The sequence below is a fragment of the Austrofundulus limnaeus genome, unplaced genomic scaffold (assembly GCF_001266775.1).
Source record: "Austrofundulus limnaeus strain Quisiro unplaced genomic scaffold, Austrofundulus_limnaeus-1.0 Scaffold104, whole genome shotgun sequence".
NCBI lineage: Eukaryota > Metazoa > Chordata > Actinopteri > Cyprinodontiformes > Rivulidae > Austrofundulus > Austrofundulus limnaeus.
Window position 1 is genome coordinate 792,043 of NW_013952506.1, and position 20,959 is coordinate 813,001.

Consider the following 20,959-nt stretch of genomic DNA (forward strand, 5'->3'; position numbering starts at 1 on the left):
AGCCTCTTTACTTTTTTTCTTTTGCTGTTCCGCCATTCTTTTATGTGGAACTAGTAAAATACAGTATGATGGATATCACACTAAAAGCCTCATGCAAAACTGTGTTAGATGAAGTGAAGTAAACTGCACCTAACTGGTGGAAATAGCTCTCCCATGACCTATTTCTTGTACTCTAGGTTACACAGCGATCCAAGAGAGGAGGATATATTTAGTGTGCAGAGAAAAATAGTTTAAAAAAGAGATTACAAGAGGTATGCATGTGTAAGCATCCAAAGAAACGTTAATTGCATCTATGGAGCTGTCACACGCTTATGTGCCATTTTAGGAAAAGCAATTAGCCAGCTGAGCAACATTTTTGAAAGAGAGGAGTGGAAATTGAGTGATTGACAGAGGGAGGGAGTCATGCTGTAGAAGTTGGTTGGCTGTGGGATCTCTCAGGAGGTTCAGCTTGTATTTAAGAGGCAAAAAAAAATTAAAAAACTTAGAGAGAACAGAGCAGAGACTGTCAGAGATGGACATGTTGACTGGCGTGTAGAGGAAATGGGGATCTCTCGTCACACCAAAAAACCTTCACCGGGGMGGCCCGGGGGCTGCAAAACGACGGCGCGCACGCCTCGAGGAGGCCGCGCGGCACTGAACCGCTCCACGCCCGTCCGGACGGTGAACATCCGCCCACTGCCCGCATTCAAAAAACACACTCCGATCGCACCGCCACGCAACCTGCACTCACGTCTGATGCACAAGAGCGGCGCCCAGAGCGCAGCCTGCAGCTCGCCGCAGCCCCACGAGCAGCACGTGGCGCACAGCGACCACCACTCCGGCTGCACCTTCTACTGCTATTTCTGCTACTGCTGTTACAGCTGTTGCCTCACCTTCATTTCTTTTTGTCTCCTCCTCCTCCTATCTCCACCTCCCAATGCGCCATCCTCCACTCTGACCTCCAACACCACCGCTTCCTCCTCTCCCGCCTCACAACCTTCAACTTCCTGTTGGGATAAACTCTCCTGTTTCTACGCCGACGTCAACCTGACTGCTTCGCCCCTCTGCTCTGCGTCTCCTTATTTGATCACTGATGTCTTCACCACCTCACCCCCTGACCAAACCTCCTCATCCTCCCCACCCGACTCCCCTCCCCACAATTCCATCCTCTGCCGGCCCTGGCCTTCCACACGCTCGCTTTCCTCCCTGCTCCTCTGCCCGCCCAGCTTCGGGGACCCGGCGTTGTCCTACGCCTCCGTTCTGGAGCACATCCCCTCCGGACCGGGCCGGCCTCGGACGCTGCTGCGCCAGCAGAGCCTCCAGCAGCCTCTCGTCCACCCATCGGGCGYGGTTCACGGCCACCATCCGCCCACCACGTCCCAGAGTCTGGGGCAGCTGCACACTGCGCCCGGACAGCCCGGGGCGGGTGCCCGGAGAGGAGAGGGGGGAGGAGGAGGCAGTGGYGACGGTGGGGGTGCGGGTACGAGAGGCGGGGCCCGAGGTGCCCGGGGCGGCCAAGCAGGGGCAGCTTCCTCTCGCTACAGGGGAGGTGGAGCAGGAGGGCGCTCTCGGGCCAACCCTGGCAGCTGGGATTACATGATGGACCAGATCAAGAACCGAGGCCTGGATGTCAAATCCTTCCTGTAAGTCTCAACATGTCTTTATTTATATCTGTCCTCATGTGTACTCTATGTAGTGTAGAGATATTTTATGTAAAACATAGTTTTTATGTGTAAAACTTTAAGAACGTAACTGTGTTTAATGACAATATATAAATTAACGTACATTTTAATGTATTCCAACCGTTTCTTTTCCTTCAGGTGTTTTTTTTAATATATAAATTTGCATCTGATATCCAGGGAAGGATATTATCTGTTTAMCTGCTAAAATAGGTGTGTTTGGGCTCATACAGGTGTGTTGTTGTGAATGATGGTATGCATGGAACTGAGTTAGTTATGAACTTCATTATGACTGATAAATCTTACAAAAAGTGTAGCATGTAACATGTAATTTATACAGTTACAAAGGCAAGTGAGTTCATATTATAACTGATTATGATAAGTTAGGATAATGAGGTTTAAAACAAATGAGGAGGCAATAAATGAGTTTATGCAAAACAAAGCTATTAAAAATAACATGCATTGATTTATAAATGTAAATAAGCTGGTCTCTTTTAGCTGTTGCATTGATGATAGTTTTGTCTTTAGAAAAACACCCCATTGGATAGTGAAATTACAGGTCACTTAGGTTTATTAGATTTAATTTGAAAGGTTTGGCTTCCCTACCTAAATGAACCCTTTAATTCCTCTTAAGCAATAATTGCTGTCATTTCTTAATAAGAATACACGGCGCCGTGTCCTTAATGAGCCGTAATAAAGCACTGAGCATTTTTTATTGAGCAATCTGTAAAAAAACAAATAAATAAATAAAAAATAAAACAACGGGGAGAAGAAGCAATAAATTCTATTTTTAGAAGTGGACGTGCGTGAGAAATGGTGAGGAGGTGCGACACATTGTGGGGTCTGCTTCTGTCCCGTTCTGTTGGAGGATTGTTAAACGGTGACGCTGCACGCTCTGTTAAACAGTAACATCTGTTTCGATGGCGTTCGGGCCTGTCTGCTGCAGTTGTCGCTACMGAACAGAACTAATGGTGCTCTGTCRYATCCTGAGGTGGTGTTTTTTATTTACTTATTTATTTATTTCACAGCTAAATTTCCCGCTTAGGAGAAGCATTTCTATTTTTGTTCCGTGAGCRTTTGCAACTAAAATTGCCTCCTTTTTTTTTGCTTTATTGTAACTTTTACACAAAGAAAGCCTTGTGCGCACACAGYCTGCCGTGTCACAGTGCATCATTGTGAGAACAATATCGAAGCAGCTGTGTGGCGTTTCGTGTTTACCCTGATGCATTGATCTKGTGCCACCATGCAGCTCCATTACTTCTGCAACATATCGTTACGCGGAGCTCTGAGGAGGCGGGGAGGGAGGGCAGAGGGTTGGTGAGGGGGACAGATGATCAAGGACACTGTCAAGGTGCAGCATGTGCTCTGTGTGCACTGAATCAGTTTTACAGTAGTGATTCAATGCTCATTTCACTTCTTTTTTTTGTTAATACGCCGTGGAGCTTCTCTGGGCATCACAGCTGAACTAACGCCGCCAGCTAACCCCCGCATCAGCGACGCAGCACACCATGCAAAGCACCAAGGTCACGACAATATGCCCCACGATTGTCGGCCATAACGCTCATCGTTTTAAATGTGAATTTGAGGTCATTGTTGGTATATTTCCTTCTCTGCAACATCAAMACCTTGAATGATGGATGACAGAAACGGGGCCGGTAATAGACATGACCCATTGCTCAAGACACTTAATTTCAATCTTGGCCACGTTCCCTGTTTGAGGGTTGAATTATTGCGTAATGAAAGTGTTGGTGCCATTGATGCAGATCTCTTGCCTTTGGAGAACTTTGTCTAAATGGATTACTTCGGAGATTGGTCTTCGTTCCTTTTTTTTCCCATTCTTTTTTAGGTCAAAATCAATAATTTATCCCGGCTTCATTGGTGTCTCGTCCCCTCACTCGCCTGTGCTTCTTTAATTTTAGGTGCACAGAGTGAAGTGCTTGAACAAGAGTCCTCTGTGTAAATGCCCGTACTTAAAAGGTAATGGAAGAAAAGTGCGATCCAATAACAGTTATACTTACAGTGTCAATGTATGCACAGTATCATATTGCTTAAAGGCAGGGACTCTTAACGAGTGATAACTCTTCACAGTCAGATACAGTTACGACCACTGATACAGCTTTTGCTATCTTTATGCATATACTGTGTATATATATATCAAAACATTTTCTGGTGCCAATTACACCACGTAGATGAGCCTAGAGTCATGAAATCATGTAAGCTTTAAAAACGATTGGCAATAGCATATTTAGTCTGAACTGTTGCGAAAACATGAAAGCAGTGGTCATGGATGAAAAACAGACGTTGATAGACGAGCTTCTTCATTAAWTGGCTCATTAATAAAGTTTGTTTTGTTTAACGAGCCACAGCTGGGATCAGTTTGGGACCCAGTGGATGAGAAGTTGATGTAGATGTAAGAGCTCAGAGGACAGACTTATATTTTAAATTTCAAGGTTTGAAGTGGAAAAGGAGCAAATCGAACCTTTTTACTATAAAATCCCACATTTTGATACTTACCTGTAACTGAAAATCATAGATAAAATTGCCGTAGAGCAGAAGTGTCAAATTCATTTTCACGGAGTGCCTCATGAGTAGTTGTAACATCAATCTTTCATGTTTAACTTTAAGCAAACACGAAACATCGCGTTCCTCATCTCAATGATATGGCTGYGCACCACTAACTATTGAGCTCTACATGGTATTTCCTGCAGAAAAACAGCATTTTAACATGTCCTCTGTGCGTACGACCGACTAAATGTGAAAGTCCAAATAAGAGAGTGGTGAGCAGCTTGAATTCATGCTTGGTCTTTAATTTTAAACTCTCCCACTCTCTGATGGAAGGGATGTTCTAACATAAATTTACAACTTGTAAGTGGGACATTCCACTTACCCAAAAATATCCGGTAAAAAATGCAGCAAAGCTGAGCTTTTACACGCTGAACCATCATCAGCTGCCAACTATTTTTGAACCCCGTGCACCAACATCTAGTGGTGGAATGTTGTCATTTTGCAGGTAAAATAAACAATGTTGTCTGGGAGATGTAGTTTATAGTCAATACTGCCTTTAAAACAGCATATGCTCATTTTAAAACATTAATACATCTTTTAAAACTTTCACGGGCCACATTTGGCCCACAAGCTTTGAGTTTGACACAACAGAGCTTTAGTTATTGATCATTGGAGGACAACTTTATTGGATTATTCCATAAGTAATAATACTGCCCTTGTTGTTAGTCTTTGTGTGCTGCAGATGTTGAACAACCTGCCAGTTTTCTCTTATTCTGGTACAAATTGAGAAATTTTATCTACCTGAGTTCCCTGAGGTCTGGCTTCTTCTACATTGTTTCTTTTTTTCTGCGGTTTTGACTAAGTCTAATTTGGCCTTCCTCTTCACGTGGCTAATGATATGTCTCCCTCTTGAAGAAAGAGTTTTACTCAGCCGGATGCTGCAAAGAGGTTTTTCGTTCCCCCTGGAAACAACCTAGTGATTATCCACCGCTGCCGTGTTCAGCCAGTGTTCAGACAATTTTATATTGCTCTTGATTCAGCCATTCTGTTAAATCCTTTTTTTCTCAAGTTTTTTAATCATTAAAATAGAGTCTTTGCTTTTTTTTAAATTGGAAATTATAGGCGTGCTCCAACACCTTCCAAACAAAACACATCGGCTCCAAACCTTTCACCTGCTTAAAGCAATGAAGTAGAGGATAATCGCGTGCAGGCAAAGGCGATTTCTTCACTATTTCCTTTGCTTTCTAGAAGATAATAAAAAAAATTCAGCTTCCTTTTAATTTGTTTGTGAACACCCTCAAATTAAAGTTGAAAGCCTGCACTTTAGGCTGGCATCCATGAAAAAAAAAGAAGCTCAATTGCAAATCTGTGCTCAGATAAATGGTGAAAATTGGGAAAAACAGCATGCAGGACTTTGTGGAACGATTAGGCAATAAAATGATCTACTGAAGATAATTTGAGTTCTTTAAACACTTAATAAGTCAGATGAGACTTTTGTATGTGGAGCTAATGAGCTAAAATTACAGATAACAGATTGAAAAGGATCACAGCTGATGTGTTCAGTCAGTGGCTGTGAAGGCGTGTGAGAAATGGGGTGTAAAGAGTCCAAAAAGATTATTGAGAGTATCAATTGTAAAAATGACCTTATTTTTGACAAGCGGTGCCAGTGATTTGTATTAATCTGAAGGAGTGGGGAGGGCTCCGAAGCCACTGGTGTTGGTGTATAACAGGGAGATTATTGAACTAACTTTGAGGTGCTGCGAGAAAGCCTYTCTCTGCGTGAAAAGACGCATTTGTGAAGTTTACGGTAATATCTCCCCRCAGCTTGACAGCACCGTTTTTTTTTTCCTCAGCAGAGATATTTGTAACGCAGTCAGGGGCTTAAAGCCATAGAGCCGAGGGTGTGGGTGACAGAAGAAGGAGGGAGAGAGGCGGTGATGAGGAGGCAGAGAATTAAGAGTAGAGGTGGTGGTGGTGGAGGGAGTCAGGATGAGGCAAAGAAAGGAGGATTTGGAGGAGCAGCTGTGGCGGAATAGRGAAGAAGATGAAACGAGCAGAGCGAGAGAGCGGTGACCCAGAAAGCGACGACACACGCAACACACAGACAGATGCACGGTCCACCTCCAGATCCTCTCCTGCTCAAATAGAAACAATTAGTCCAGATCTTCCTAATGAGGCTTAATTAAATCGTAACTAAGACGCCTGGTGTGTTCAGGGGAAAAGGTGAACGTGGAGGGAAAGACGCAGGCAGGTAGAAAAAGTAAGACTGAGTGTGAACACTTTCTACATGAGTGGAGGATGCTGAATATCATCATCCATTAAGATTCATTAACTAATCACCTTGTTTGTAGGATGTGAATACAGACTGTAGCTGTTGGCAGCACATTTCATTAAAATTATTATCTCGACATCAATCCGGCCTTTGATTTTTATCTTTAATATCCTTCCCTGGACAGAGCGCTCACTGTTGAGGCGTTTTGTGTTGTTCTGCTCTTTTTTTTATTGACAAGTTTCTCTGTTGCTGCGTCTTCTTGTTTGATTTGGTCTCTTATTGTCCCACCGCCTTTCAACCTTCTGTCCTCACTGCCACCTAAAAAAAGACCTCTCCTTTTCCCTCTCCTTTCTCCTCCTGCACCGCACCTTCTTTGTGCTCGACTCCTCTATCCTCCGCATCTGGATTCTTCTCTCGTCTCCTTTTTTTCTACCTCTGTTTTCTACTCTGTCTATTGCATTTTGTTTTATTTTATTGTATTTTTTTTACGGGGAGCCAGCGAAGGCAAGCTGGTGGTCCTGGCTCTGGCCATTGGGGTGTCAGAGCAAGATGACTTTGCCAACATCCCTGACCTGCAGGAAACGGCGCAGGCAGCCCCACCGGCCAATCAAGAGCCCCCACCCGAGAAGAGGTACCGGATAATGTATGAGAGTGTGTGTGTGTGTGTGTGTGTGTGTGTGTGTGTGTGTGTATTAAAATTGGGATAGTGAAATAATGTTAAATATTGTTGCTGTCAGGCAGAAATCTCACATCTCTATTAACACAACTAAGAGAACACCAACTTATAACATTATTATTCAATAAACATTTACTTCAACTAAAAAAACGTAATTTTTCAATAAAGTCACATAATTTATGCAAATGCAAAGCATTCTGGGTAAATGATGGCACTTGTAAGGTAGGTAGGGGATACTGGGAATTTTGGTATCKATCAGTTGAAACATTATATTTGTTCAATAATTTAACTACAACAATATAAAACAATGAAATAAGAAAATAAGAGATTCTCAGTTATCTTCTACTRCACCCAATTTGTTTGTGAAAAATGTCACKATCGTRCAAAAATAACAAAAAAGCAACAATGTAACAAAATACAAAAATAACAATAACAACACAACACAAAATACCTTCCATTGCATGAAGGCAAGGAGGAAAGTTTTTGACTAATAACTGCGAATGGTGTCGAAACTCTGCTCTGCTGACTTTATTTTCCACCTCATCTGTGACAAATAGTCAGTAGTGCAAATAAAATGTGTAAACAAAAGTATTGTCATCACGCTAGTATTGATCCGATATTAATGCTCATCTTTGTATCAATACTATCAATATTTAGATTGATACCACACCCCCCCCATTACAACATGCCCGAGCTATGTATGAAAATATGGCAATAATGCTACATATATTAGTAATAATTATATAACCAATATATTGTGCAGATTAGTAATAATTATATAACCAATATATTGTGCAGAACATAATAACTAATGCAAAATAATACATCTGTTGTCACACATTATAGCTTTTAAGCCTTGATGTTTTGTGTTTTAGTTTGAACTGTAACAGTACTGTGTGTACAGTAATCATCATCCCCAAAATGCATTGTGTCAGTAATAAAATGACAACATGCTTAAGTGAAAAATACAATGAACAGACAATTTTTAAAGCAAATGCATGTTTTCATGTGTCACAAACAACTTTTAGTAGAACAGTGAAATAGCATATTAAGGTAAGTAATCTGAGGTCTCTTTAAACAAACTGTGAGGTCACAGTTCACAAACTGTTTTTGACACTTCTCATTGGTTAAACATCCATAAATCTAAAGACCGATGTGAAGGGTGACCAATAGAGTTCATTAATGCAAAAATACAAAAACAATAAAATAATGGAGATGTGAGGTTTTTGTCTAACTGCGACAATAGTTAGGAAAAATCAGGAATTGTTTTTTTTTCTTCGAATCCCAGTTGAGGAAATCAGCCGCACCTGAGTTATAAATAAGACCCTGCTACCGGATAAACTGCCCTCGTACACCGGTGAGATGAGTGAAAAAGATAAAATATTTAGCTGAAAAGAAGCAACAAGCTCATAAATCACAGTGCTGAGATGCTCACTGGTACTCCGGTCCTTTATTACGCTCTTAGTGGCACAATTTTAAACCAATCAAATAAAATTGTTTCTTATACCAGTGGTCTTTCTTTCTTTTTTTTCTTCAGGACCATGAGAATCATATCCCCTATCACAATGACATTTTTCTTCACTGCTTTCATTTTTTATGCCTTTTTTTTCTCCACTCCTGCCTGCCTCAGACCTCCCGCTGGTAATTGTCGTATTTCCTTTTTTTTTTTTTTTTTTGCCTTTTCATGCTTTTATCATCCCAGTCCTTTTTCTGCCGCTGCGTTCTCCTCTCCCTCGTGCTCATTAGCTCCCTTCAGTCGCTGCTCCGAGAGTCTCGTCTCTGCAGCTCCACGCAGGGCCCCAGAGAGCCTTCCTCATTATTCCACAACATGTTAGTCACTTACATAAACATGCAGCTAAAAATAGCCCCACTTTTTCCTTGTCAGCCAAGTTACACACTACGAGTCAAAAATATTTCCAGTCGTCTGCGAGGACGCACCAGCCTCGCTCGCATCTTCCTCGTCTATTAGAATAATTAGATTTTATGTTTCTGTTGAGGAGTTGGAGTTGTTTTTAATAAAAGCCTGCGAGGTGGGGTGTGTCCTCTGTAGCCATTTTTTTTGCCCCATTGCCATTCCGTTGTATTATTCGTAACGAGAAACAAACTCAGTCTCCTCCTGCAGTCCAGTTAAACACTTTTAACCTCACGCTGATTCTGTGACAAATGGGAGAGCATTTGGTGATGCATAATGACACACCTTAAAGGAAAATGTCAAAGTAGGGTGAACAAATCCTCGTCACACTGATTAATTCTCACAAGTGTCTCATTAATTTCAAATATGTTTCAAAACTGTGGCTCTATTAAAACGCACACGCTCTTTCGTATTTGCTCTGAACAGTGTGATGGTCCACATTTTCCTCCTTGAACAACTTTATTTATCATAAAACAAAATGCAACCTGACATCACGGTGGCAACAGTTACTTTTTCTTCACCTTCGTTCTGCTGAAGCTGGCCGAGATTAGCTAGACGTCCACAGCTGCCGAGACAAACAATCATTCTGTCTAATTTGCGACCTACACCGTTTCTGGCCTTTTCTGCTTTTACTTAAAAAACCCCTCTGTAAATGGGTTGTTAAATCTGCTGACAGACTCAAGAAGCAGCGAGGCACCAGCATGTGGCCCTCAGGATCCACAGTGATTAATGGTGTCTGAGTGCTTTGTGGTATTTTCAGGATTAACCTGCAGTTCAGTTCATTTCTTTTACCTGAAACAGAACGACGAGCAGCTTACAGTCGGTGCACAATAGAGAACTACACATGATGTTATTATAAAGGTTGGATCTCACTGGGATGTGATGTTGGAGACTACCAACGGCTTTTGCGCGGGGGTCTCTGTGTCTTGAAATGGTTGCAGGGGTTCTCAATGTCCTTGTGAAAGTTATAAGCTGTGTCCAAAATTGAGGGGCTGCATCCTTCAAAGGACACAGCCTACCCAGTCTGGGTGGGCCGGGTCCTTGGTCGGCCGCGAAGACGAGAAAATAGTGGCTGTAGGTTTGGACAGTCTAGTCTTCTGCTTTATTACCGCCATTACCCCAGTATTTCTCCTATCGCCTAAACATGACAATGCTAAACAGAAGCAAAAATAGTAATAAAAGYATAAAAAACATTAATGGTATATTTTAGGGAGTAAATTTGAACTGACATTTTTAATGTACAACCACAAGTTTCGATATTTCCTCGTATATTGCTAAAATATACCATCTCCCTCCCRTTGTAAGTCGCACATATGAGGCATATTTACCCTTTACTCACTGGAGTCAGAGGAGATTAAATAATTGTTTTCTTTTTCTTGTCAACCGTGGCGATGTAAAAAAAAGACTTGGACTTTAGTTGCATGTTCTGATAAACCCATGTTAATAATTTACCATAATTTGCTGAGGTCTGCGAGCGGATTGTTTTTTCAGCGACACACGGAACCGGAAACGTCCGCTGCTCATCCTCCGCAGCTCTGCAGCAAAACACGCCCACCCGTGTGTCTCCTCAAAAATTGTTTCACCACCAGAGGGCACTCTGCAAAGCCCGAAAAATCCTGAAGTCGGTCAGAAATTACTGCTAGCTCATAACATTTTAATACTTTTTAAGCTCAGAAAAATGGTGTTCGTATTATACATGAATAAATACGGTAGTCTTTTCAGAAACTCTTAAAACTTGCTTGTCAATTGTTTGCAAAAATATTACAACTTTCCTGCAATTTTGAGTCTCCAACTAGTCTCCAAGCCCAGTGAGACACCACCTTAAAGGAAACTTTTCACTGCCCCTCCTATCTACCCTATTAGGCATATTAATCAACTGTTCCATTATTTGTTTTATTACAAATGACAAATCTGAAAGTATAATGAGGGTTTTCCTGTAACTGGCTGCTAAAGTTGACGGTTTATTAGAAATGCAGGATATAAGCTTCCTGGGAAGATATTCCCTCGCTGCGTCAGAGCTGGTTTAACAGATGAAGCATTACTTAATCAAGCATCCTTCTAAACATATTGTTCATTCTAAACACGGGGAGAGAAAAAAAAACAAAGTTTCATTCATCTCTCGTCCTCATCGCCCTGTGGATCATCACACGTGCTTTTTTCCCCCATCATTCATCTGCACCCGCATCGCTCATCGTACACCTCATGAATTTATTAGCTTTTGTTTGAGCAACATGTCACTGGTGAAGCCAAACACAAAGCCTCTGAAGTTAACGTGATTAGTGAGAATAAAACGCTCAGGATCAAAGTGAGTTCTCTCTCTTCTGCGCCTGACGAACAGCAGAGCTCCTGCGTGCACGGCTGAGCTGCCCTACATTAACTAAACAGGCAGTAGTAACTAAAATCCCTCCAACATACTGTAGCTACATGTAACTTACTCTAGAGTTCATGCAACTCTGAATACAGAGCAAATAACAGTATAAATATTTAAGTTTGCCCCGATGGTTTCAATTATTTAAGGTGCGTCGTCCAGTAGAGAGAATTTTTCTTCAGTGAAACAAAAACGTGGACGAAAAAGGTTAAAGACAAAAAGTACAATGTAAACAAAGTAGGGAACAGAAAGATTAAATAAAGCACAACAAAATACAACAGATTCTAAATGTTTCTGTTTTCAGAACTGTGTTTATTTCTTCAGTCTGCRCTTCAGAGATGCAGTWTTTTTAAARTGACAGTTCAGATCTTTAGTAGTGGGGTTGAATGGTTGTAAACGATTATTATCTTACCTGTTGTAGATAGGGCGGTATTTGGAGAGTTTAATTCTGACCAGGTTGACCAGCTAACAACTAATCCACACAGAGGTAAGCTTAAAGTGGATTACTGCAATATTGTAACTTATTTGCATTACTTTTGTACAGTAGACCAATAAAATTCAAGTTCTTTGAGCATCTGTGAATTGCGAAAAATTTGGGATGTGGTCCAAACTCCCCACACCCACCAAAAAATTAAAAAATGATTTGGCCCTTCTGACAATCTTAAAAATGCTCTGATTATCATGAAAGCTCTAACGATAATCTTAAGCAACAATCCTGCCRTGTGCGGTGAGTTAGGAGTGATCTAGTCGACTTGAAATCACGCCTGAACCGCTATGATTGCAAATCAAGGATATTCAACTTGTTGGGTTGTCTTGGCCCAACATCCCAGCGTGTTTCCCGAGGACAACCAAACAAACAAACAGTTGAATGTGACGTGTTGCCAATCAGAAAGCGAGGTGACATGGAGGGGGAGTCTAAACAGAAGACAAAACAGTCACGGTGCACCAGAAAATCTGTGAACATCGGAGAYGTCTTTTTGTTTTTTCTCTGTTAAAAATAGTCCACAAACTATYGCCATTGACTCTTCCTCRTCAGCCATGTTTACTTACTCTGAACTCACATTTGATCTCGTGAGATTTCCTGTCACGTGTGAGATCTCTCAGGTTTTGAAATTCAACCCGACAGTTTTTAAAATCTTGYYGTGTGAMCCGGACATTAGACCAGTACTAGTCGTTAGCTAGTCGGTCTAGTCASAATTAAAMRCTTTCTCCAAACTGAGGTCAATCAAAAAGCTATCTACAGCAGGTAAAATATTGACTGCTTTTATCATTTTTACAGAACTCCTTTCAAGATATCTGAACTATCCCATTTAAAAAAAGTCTTAAGGTGTAAATTGGCTCACATTTTTTCAGGTTGAAAATTTARTTGCTGCTTGTGTGTCACTATAAACAGTCATTTTATAGGTTTCCATGGATCAAAATAACCCATCACTTTTTATTTATCTGATCAGGTCAGATGAGGAACCTTTCCTGATAGTGACGTGTTTTTGACCTAAATACCTCTCCTATAATAACAGTACTTTATAACGATGACCAAGAAAGGCAGTCACAGTGAAATGAATGGGAAGTACCCGAGGCACCACCTTAAAGGAGTGCTGCTGCTAATGCTRCTTTGTTGCTCCACTACAGTTAAAGGCAATCCAGACCACCACTCTGTGTTCCCCGCCGGCCGTGAGAAGGTGTTGTAGTGTGTGATATCCATTATTCACTGACCTTGTGTGTGCGTGCAGGAGCTGGGCGAAAGCGGTTCTTGAGTGTCTGCGCGTTTCTGAGGCTGCAGCAGAGTCGGCGGTGGAGAAAAAAGAGCTTCAGGTCGAGGTTTGGGACCAAAAGGTTGTTTGAGCAGAAGTTTTCAGATCAGGCGTGTGTAGGTTGTGGTTCTTCAAAAGGCCTAATTAGTATGCCAGAGTGGCTCGCTAATGCCTCGTTGGGCTTCACTTTTACAATTCAGCTGCATGTCAGTGAACATATTCGGCAGGTTTTCTTCGGCGTCTCGTTGCCGCGAAGAGGAGCCTCGTTTTCCCCCGGGGCCCTTTCAATCCAGACCTGGCTTTTARCAGCGAGTAAACAGTCCGACGAGGACCGGAGGGGGGATTAGTACAGAGGAGGTGGGTTACATATCCTTTCATAGCCACATTAACATTCAATCCACTTGCCTGTGGTCCTTCAATTATTCATCCATCCACATTACATAACTTTGTGTAAGCCACTGGAGTTTTTTCCCTCTCTCTCTCTGAGATATAAATAGACATAGATGTATATTTCTGTGCCTTAAAGACACGATGCACTCAGAGAGATTTATTGCTATTTGGGCCGTATAATATCCTTTATTATTAATTAGGTCATTATGAAAGAYGAACACAGAGGATAGAGGTTGTGACCTCTACAGCTAAATCAATATAAATGTGGATTTATTTAGCATCATTATTGTGTCTTTGTTCCTAAATCATATTAGTCTCAGAGAGAGTTCAATCTTTATGAGACAGAAAAYGTTGTTGAAACTAAAAGGACTGCGCAAGAAAGATAGTAAGTTAGTATTTAATTTCATATAAATATCTTTTGATAGAAGTTAGATTTTTTGATTTGTGATTTATGACTAGATGATGTGTTTTCTGAAAGATGATTAGTTTTTGTTGTTTCTGTTTTGGTGTATTATGTGAACAATTTTTTGTAAAAAATTGTTATTTTTTAAGCCTTTATTTGATTTGTCTGTTCTGTTTTATTGTATTTTGCAAAAGTTTGTATTTTTTCTTTTATACTGTAGATTTTTTTCTTTTGAGTTTGTCGGACATTGTATTTCATTTTGTTGCTTTGTTATTCTGATTTATTATTTTTTTATTGAATTATTCTTTTAAAGACATGTTTCTGTTTTTGTTGAGCTTGGTAATTCATCACATTATTTGTTTTTAAAATGTTTTTGATTTAATGTAGTTTTGGAACTTTTAGTTATTTTTAGCATTTTAGTTTCCTTTTTTTTATTTTTATTTTTTGTTTTTTGCCTCAAAGTGACAGTCAGATGATTTTTACAACAATATTCTGCCAAATAGCTATCAGTAACTGTTAAGTCTTTCTCCAAGCTAGGCTAATAACTAGCTGAACAATGGCCAAATTTATAATTTTTTTTTCAGCTTTTAAAACAACTTTTTCTCCAAATTATCTACTGGTGTTATATTAAATCTCTATATTTCTGTGTGCTTCTTTAGTTTGTTGTTATTGTTTTGTTCTAACTGAATTCTGCCTGATCAGTAAATTATGTCAAACCAAATGTTTATTCATGTCCAAGGCTGCATTCGCTGCAGGTCTTAATGCTCCGTTTCCATATTAAAGCTCATATTCAATTATTTTGTAAGGTCATCCACATCCTAATTTGAATGCAACTTCCATCAGACAACAGCAGTGCTATAAAACTGGTGACTTCTGTCCGACTCACCAATGAGCCCCCCCCCCCAGAAAAAAAATTAAAAAAATTTCTAACTTAATTTAATATGTAAATAGATTTCAAATCAATTTTAAATTCATGATTCAAAGAACAAAATGAACTAATTTCAAAAGTAAAAGTTAATAATACTTGTTTGTTCACTTAATGCAGTTTCCCCCCACCATCGTTAGGTAACAGCACCATGTGTTTACAGAAGTAAACATAAGACATGTTGACATGTTTGGATTGATTCAGCAGTTGTGCAATCAAAGAAGATAAAGATATTAACTGCTATGCCTGTTGTGTCCAGTGTTTACATTTGAGCTTCTTGCTTCAGGCCTATAGCACTTCTGTCTGTGAGGGACTGAAAGTACAGACAAACTCAAGTACTGATCCCATCATGCTAGTATTGATATGGTCCAATCTGTTGGTAAACAGGTGTTAGCATCATGTGTTGGTGTCTGTTCAGTCATTCAAGCCATGACAAACGTAGAAAGTTTCAAATCTTAAGCACCCTGGTTGGAGTTCTACCTGCTCAACCGTCACAAAATGGTGATGAGACTCCATGACAATAGTCCRTGTGATTCCTGTGGCATTGAAATAGAAACCCCCTTGCACTACTTAGACCACTGCTTGGCTCTGAGTAGTCAAAGGAACAGAATTCTTGGGGACCTCGTTACGGATCCTGAGAAGCTCAGAACACTGAGTGTTTCTAACCTCGTGTCCTTCATCTGAGGGTCATAAAAGTTTAAAGCTCAGTGTCTTTTTGGGGAGAGCAATGGGTCCACTTAGGAGGCCCCCGCTCATATGGGTTCTTTATCCATCCCCATTCACCTCACCATACCCACTGCAGTGATGTAAGCATCAGATGAAATGTGACAGGATCAGTCAGACTGCAGTTGCTTTAAAAAGCATCAGATTTGTATCCATTTTTATACCACTGTGTGTTTGATTAAAAAAGAAAAACCTGATTTGTCCATTCAGACTGTCATAGAAAAATCAGATGTGGGYCACTTTAGCCTGCAGTGTGAACGTAGCCGTGACAAACTAAACAAGTGTTGTCATGCAAAAGTGCAAGTTTATTTTTAGTTATTTTAGAGTTGCTACACTCTCTGTGCTCTGACTGATGCCTTAGCCCTGACTATTGATAATTATTTGGCAGTAAATCACTTAAAAATCACCAGACTACTTTTTAGTTTTTTTTCTTTCTGAAAAATTATTTTATCTTCAGTTTTATTATTTGCTGTTCTTTTTTGTTTTGTCTGGTTTGAGTTTTCACTTTTTTTTATTTTTTTGAACAGTATTGATTTCTTTATTTTACAAAACATTTTGTTAGTTTTGCTGGGTTATTTTTGTGAAATGTTTCCCATTTTTTTGGGTTATTTTTATTCAAACTGTTGTTTTGATGTTTTCTGCTTTTGTTGCCTCGTTATCACCTGTAGGACACCTTTTAATGCATAAAAACAAAACATCCAAAACAGGTGGTTTTTTTTTCAAAGGTACAAGCCCAAAAATGCTCCTGTCATAAGAGACCATTTATCGTTGAAAAAAATAAAAACACATAAATTGATTATGCATTGCTGTGCTCGTCTGACACAGTGCTCCTCCTGTGACAAAAGCTTTTCAGGCCTGACTAATCAACAGAGTCCTCAGGGACTCCGGTAAAGACGTCCCCGAAGCTGTGGCTCCCTGCAGCCACGGCACTCATCCGCACATCACAGGGGAAATGTCGAGATGCATTCAGCTACGCACTAAGAGCCAGGCAGGGTCGACAGCGTTAGGTCAGAGCAAACAGAGTCACGAAGAGAAGCGGGCTGGGGGGTGGAAAGCTTCATACATCTAGAGGTCAGTGACGAACGGGAGAAATATCAGAGAACAAATCCATCTTTCTTCAACGAGACTACTGAGGAAGAGTACCCGTGGTACTCTTCACACGYATTAGAGCGAATGACAGCACTCTAGCCAGCAGGTATACATGCTGGTACACATTCTCATCTTGTGGATCCAGATAGATGGATGGCGGACTGGGAGATGAGCTATTAGGAGCATTAACCCGGGACTCTCGTGCCCTGCCTCAGAACAGGTGGCACACATGCAGCAGCTTCCACCTCCAGAGGCAATCTGTGAAATAAATCAGGATTCAAAAACACGCGGCAGACTCCATTTGGTGGAGTTTGGAGTTTTAATGGACCTTTAAAAAGCTTTTGATGACTTAGTGTCGCCCGTGTTGCCCTGAATAAGTTAGTTGTTGCCGTTGAGCTCTGAGGTATGAGAACTAAATTGCAGAGAGTGTTGGGAGAATATAAAGGGAGGCAGAATGATGAACTGTTAAAGATACGTTAGGCGCTAAACCCATCTTTTGACTATACAGTGCTCTTCTTTGCAGTTTATCTTCAGCACTTTTCTATACCAGCAGTGTGGGTAAAAAGCCATGAAATGGTGCTTTAAAAGATCAACATTACAAATGTTTTTATGTTTTTTTTTCCTTTTGGGTTTCAGTGAAAGGAGCACACAGAGGGCTGCATCAAATAGTTGTTGCTTATTGCAAAAATAAATCTCAGTAATCAATGCCAATTCAGACAAACTTACAGYTCAAACAAACAGGAAGTAAGCTAATGTAACAATGTTTTGCTTAAAAGTATAAACAGTTTAGATTTTTTCAAGTTAAATTCTGTGGAAATGTTGTGAACATGCAGTATCTTACCTGTTGTAGATAGCTTTTTGAATTTGAAGATTTCAGTTTTTAGTCTGACCAGAGAGATGGGGCCATAGCTTGTCGGAGGAAAGGTTGAGATCAAAGTGGATTGATTTCATATTAAAATTTTGTAGTGGTTCATGCTAAGTTTTTTATATAAACCTTTTGAATGCTCAGTTTTTACACAGTTATTCTTGGCAGAAGCGCTACAGCTAGTGGCTGTTGCCCTTTATTTGTGCTTGCAAATAATCACTTAATGTACCAGACTATACTAAATGAAAATTAGCCTTGTTATGCAAAACTGGGGAAGATGTAATTGTTTATAAACTAGCATTCTATGAAATTTTAAGGAAGTTTTAAGGAGAAAGCAATCTGCTTTGCRTCACTCAGATTAGCYGTTAGCTTGTTGTGGAAAATTATGATGCTTTTATTAACTCTCTACCATTTTACCTTTTTAGGTTTAGTTCAGTTTTATTGTTTCCTCAATGTGTTCTAGGCTGCATGCATGCTGTGTTAGGGAGGACTGAGAAGGCCAGAGGGCCGAAAGATCCAACAAGGTGGATCAGTTCTTGTTCTACCAAAAGCTCTAAGAACATCACATGCTAACGCTTAAGGCAAGATATCAAAGGGCAGCTATGGGAAAAGTACCACTATTTTCAATAATGTAGTTGTTTTGGTAACTTACTGAAAAACTGACAAGTTTAGAGAAACAAGCTGTGAACACAATTCTCTGTACGTTCAGTTTCATCCCTCTTGCAAGAATAATAGGCTTTTAAATAAAGTAACCAGAATCCTAGCAATTTTTTATTATAATTATAATAAAAGCCTTTGAGTCCAATCGGAATTATATGTTGAAATGTTCACTTGTTCACTCACAGCACTGAAGTAGATTAAATAGGGRAAAGCACAATAAAAATGTATTTTTGAACAAAATAACTAATTTCAGAGTTAACAAAATTATAAATATATATATCCAAAGTAAACAGTAAAAAATGTGGTGTTTCTTTGCTTTTTTGTGCATTTTTAACATTTCAAGTCAACAAATGCATATTTAGTTTCAGCGCACATCTCCAAAACATTTCTCAAATGTGCCGCAGGGAGAGGAGAGACACTTTAAAAATATTTTATAATTTAAGGTATTTAAGTCTGAAAATCATAATAATGAGCTGCAGATGTTAGCATTAGCCTGCTGTGTCAGCTTACTGAACCATGAGGAGTTTTTCTTTTATGGCGATTTATAAAAAAATGGTAGCTAAATTTTTAAAAATCACTTTAAGATGACAGAAAATAAGTGGAAGATCCAAACTGAGGATGTTGAAAGAGCTATCTACAGCAGGTAAAATACTTATTGTTTAGGAACTTACCATAGAACTCCACCTCAAATTATCTGAACCAGTGCTTCAATAGGTTTAGCAGCAGGACCACCTATTAAAGCGTTTCATGTGGATGATGAGTTACGTAACAGTGTGCGGTGATTTTATGACTCTTAAACTATTACAGATCTTACCAGGCGGCTCTGAAACTTAGCAGACATGGTGCCACACATCACTCCATGGTCTTAGCATGTTTGTTTGAGTGTGACATGTTTGCAGAAGGGCGAGGAGTCTGAATGTTTGAAGAAAAAAAATAAAAAATTAAAAAGGGATGCTGGGAAGTGGGATGGGCTCTGTTTCTCGCGTCTCTCTCCAGCCTAGAAGTGGAGTGTCTTCCCCCCCACATCCTCGCCCCCCCTCCCCCTCTTCGAGCTGCTGGCCCTCGGTCAGGTAACCAAACAGGATAGTATTACAGGACGGTGAAACCTAAAAAAAAAAAAGGCTCCGCCTGCCTCCATATGTCCGTTCAGGTGAATGTGTGTGTCTGCGAGGCTCTCACCCGTACCTGTCATATATCCTCAACCTTATCTTCTATGTTCTACGTGWGTGTGTTTTGCCTGTTTGTTGCACCCCACCCCACCCTCCCCAAACACACCCTTTCCCCATCGGCCCACTTCCAACAGCCTCTTGTCACACACGCCCCAAACCTCCCATATGTACGGTCTGTGTTTCAAGAGTCGTTGCTATGCCAACAGCCCACTTTCCTGTGCCTTTAGCTGTGGGAGAATCTGATCCGTGCCCAGTCTGCCTCCCACTGGATACTGTAGACCACTGCAGGCTTCACAGACTCGCATCAACCATATCAGCTCCCCCAAGGTGAGGAGAGGAAAAAAAATACATTGGCACCAAAAACAATCAGTTGTAGCTCTACCATCTGTCACAAATAATACTGCTATTTGAGAAATTAAATAAACTGGAAACGGTCCTCACTTTTGTGTGTAGCAGAGAAGGAAACATATTTCCTCTGTTGGAGCTGCAGCTCTGGAYGCTCTAACATGCTGGAGGAGAGCAGAGGACCACCTTTGGTGCTTGCGTAGAGGCCGTCCCCCCGGCTGCACCTGAGAATGAACTGAAGCCCTCTGAATGAAGCATGAGGGAGAGGCGTTCACTCTCCTGTCTATACTTCAGAGGTGGTTTGAGGAGGGAGGTGCATTGTTTTATATCCTGACAAATCCCTCTGAGCTTCAGATTGCACCTTCATTTCTTAGCCCCTGAACTGTGTTGAAGTCAAGACCACCTAAYTCGAGACCAAGTCAAGATCAACTCCAGAAAAACAAAATAAAACAAARCRCATGAAACTAGTGAAACTAGTGTTAAAACATAGAGTAGGGCCTATACTGTACACCTTAATACTGTATGTATAGCTAATATTGTCTAAATCTCTGTTTGAYAGTGGCGGATSTAGGATTTTTCTGAGTAAGGGGCCATTAATAAGGGCCACAGTATTTATAGAGGGGCCAAGTTGCACACAAATCCCTGGTTTTAGTAGAGTGTATATATTTAGCCAGTCACACGTTTAAACACTTGTAATATAATTAAAAAAAAGCTACACGGTAAATTCTCCTTACGAGTTTTACATGCATTTTTACAGTACAYACATAGATAAAATACTCTCACACACACAGCATGTGAGAGAATCCAGCCATTATTTGTGAGTTGGAAGAGTTTTTCTGCAGGATTGTTTAAATTTTAAGAAAAGAAAAATACTTCTGTCAGCTTGATTCATGCTGGACTTTTCTATTTGGCTCATTAGCGCCTCTAGGGTTTGGACATGGAACTGCACCCACCATCATCGCTCTTGGGCAAAAGACAGATGAGTGACAGGACAGGAGCACTTCAGGGGGCCAATCAAATTTCAGCAGGGACCAATGCCCCTGTGGCTCCGCCCCTAGAACCGCCCCTGTTGTTTGAGGGCCAGGTAAAGCATTTTGGCACAATGGCAAATTGCTAATGTTAGCTAACTAGCATTGATAACCTTTTATTTGCGCTTCCTTTTTAAGTAATAATAAAAGTTTCATGTAGACCCCACCGTCTCTGAAAGTAAGGACTGCAGAATTTACAAGTCTCTGTATGCTTTCTTCT

The 20,959-nt window shown here is 40.5% G+C and overlaps 1 protein-coding gene across 5 annotated transcripts in view; it reads left to right on the top strand.

Annotated features, from left to right (window-relative positions):
• Positions 1 to 20,959, top strand: part of syt7a (synaptotagmin VIIa) — a 110,302-nt gene that overhangs the window by 74,194 nt on the left and 15,149 nt on the right. For 2 of the 5 annotated variants that reach the window (XR_001310640.1, XM_014013645.1), the window contains exons 2-3: positions 1,206 to 1,622; positions 6,935 to 7,066. The exons of 1 other annotated variant lie outside the window; for it this stretch is intronic. Coding sequence is in view for 3 of the 4 variants with exons in the window: in XM_014013645.1 (XP_013869099.1) it covers positions 1,206 to 1,622; positions 6,935 to 7,066 (549 nt within the window). In the remaining variant the exon portion in view is untranslated. The remainder of the gene's footprint in view (positions 1 to 1,205; positions 1,623 to 6,934; positions 7,067 to 20,959) is intronic. 2 more of the 5 variants (XM_014013648.1, XM_014013646.1) reach the window with 2 other exon arrangements.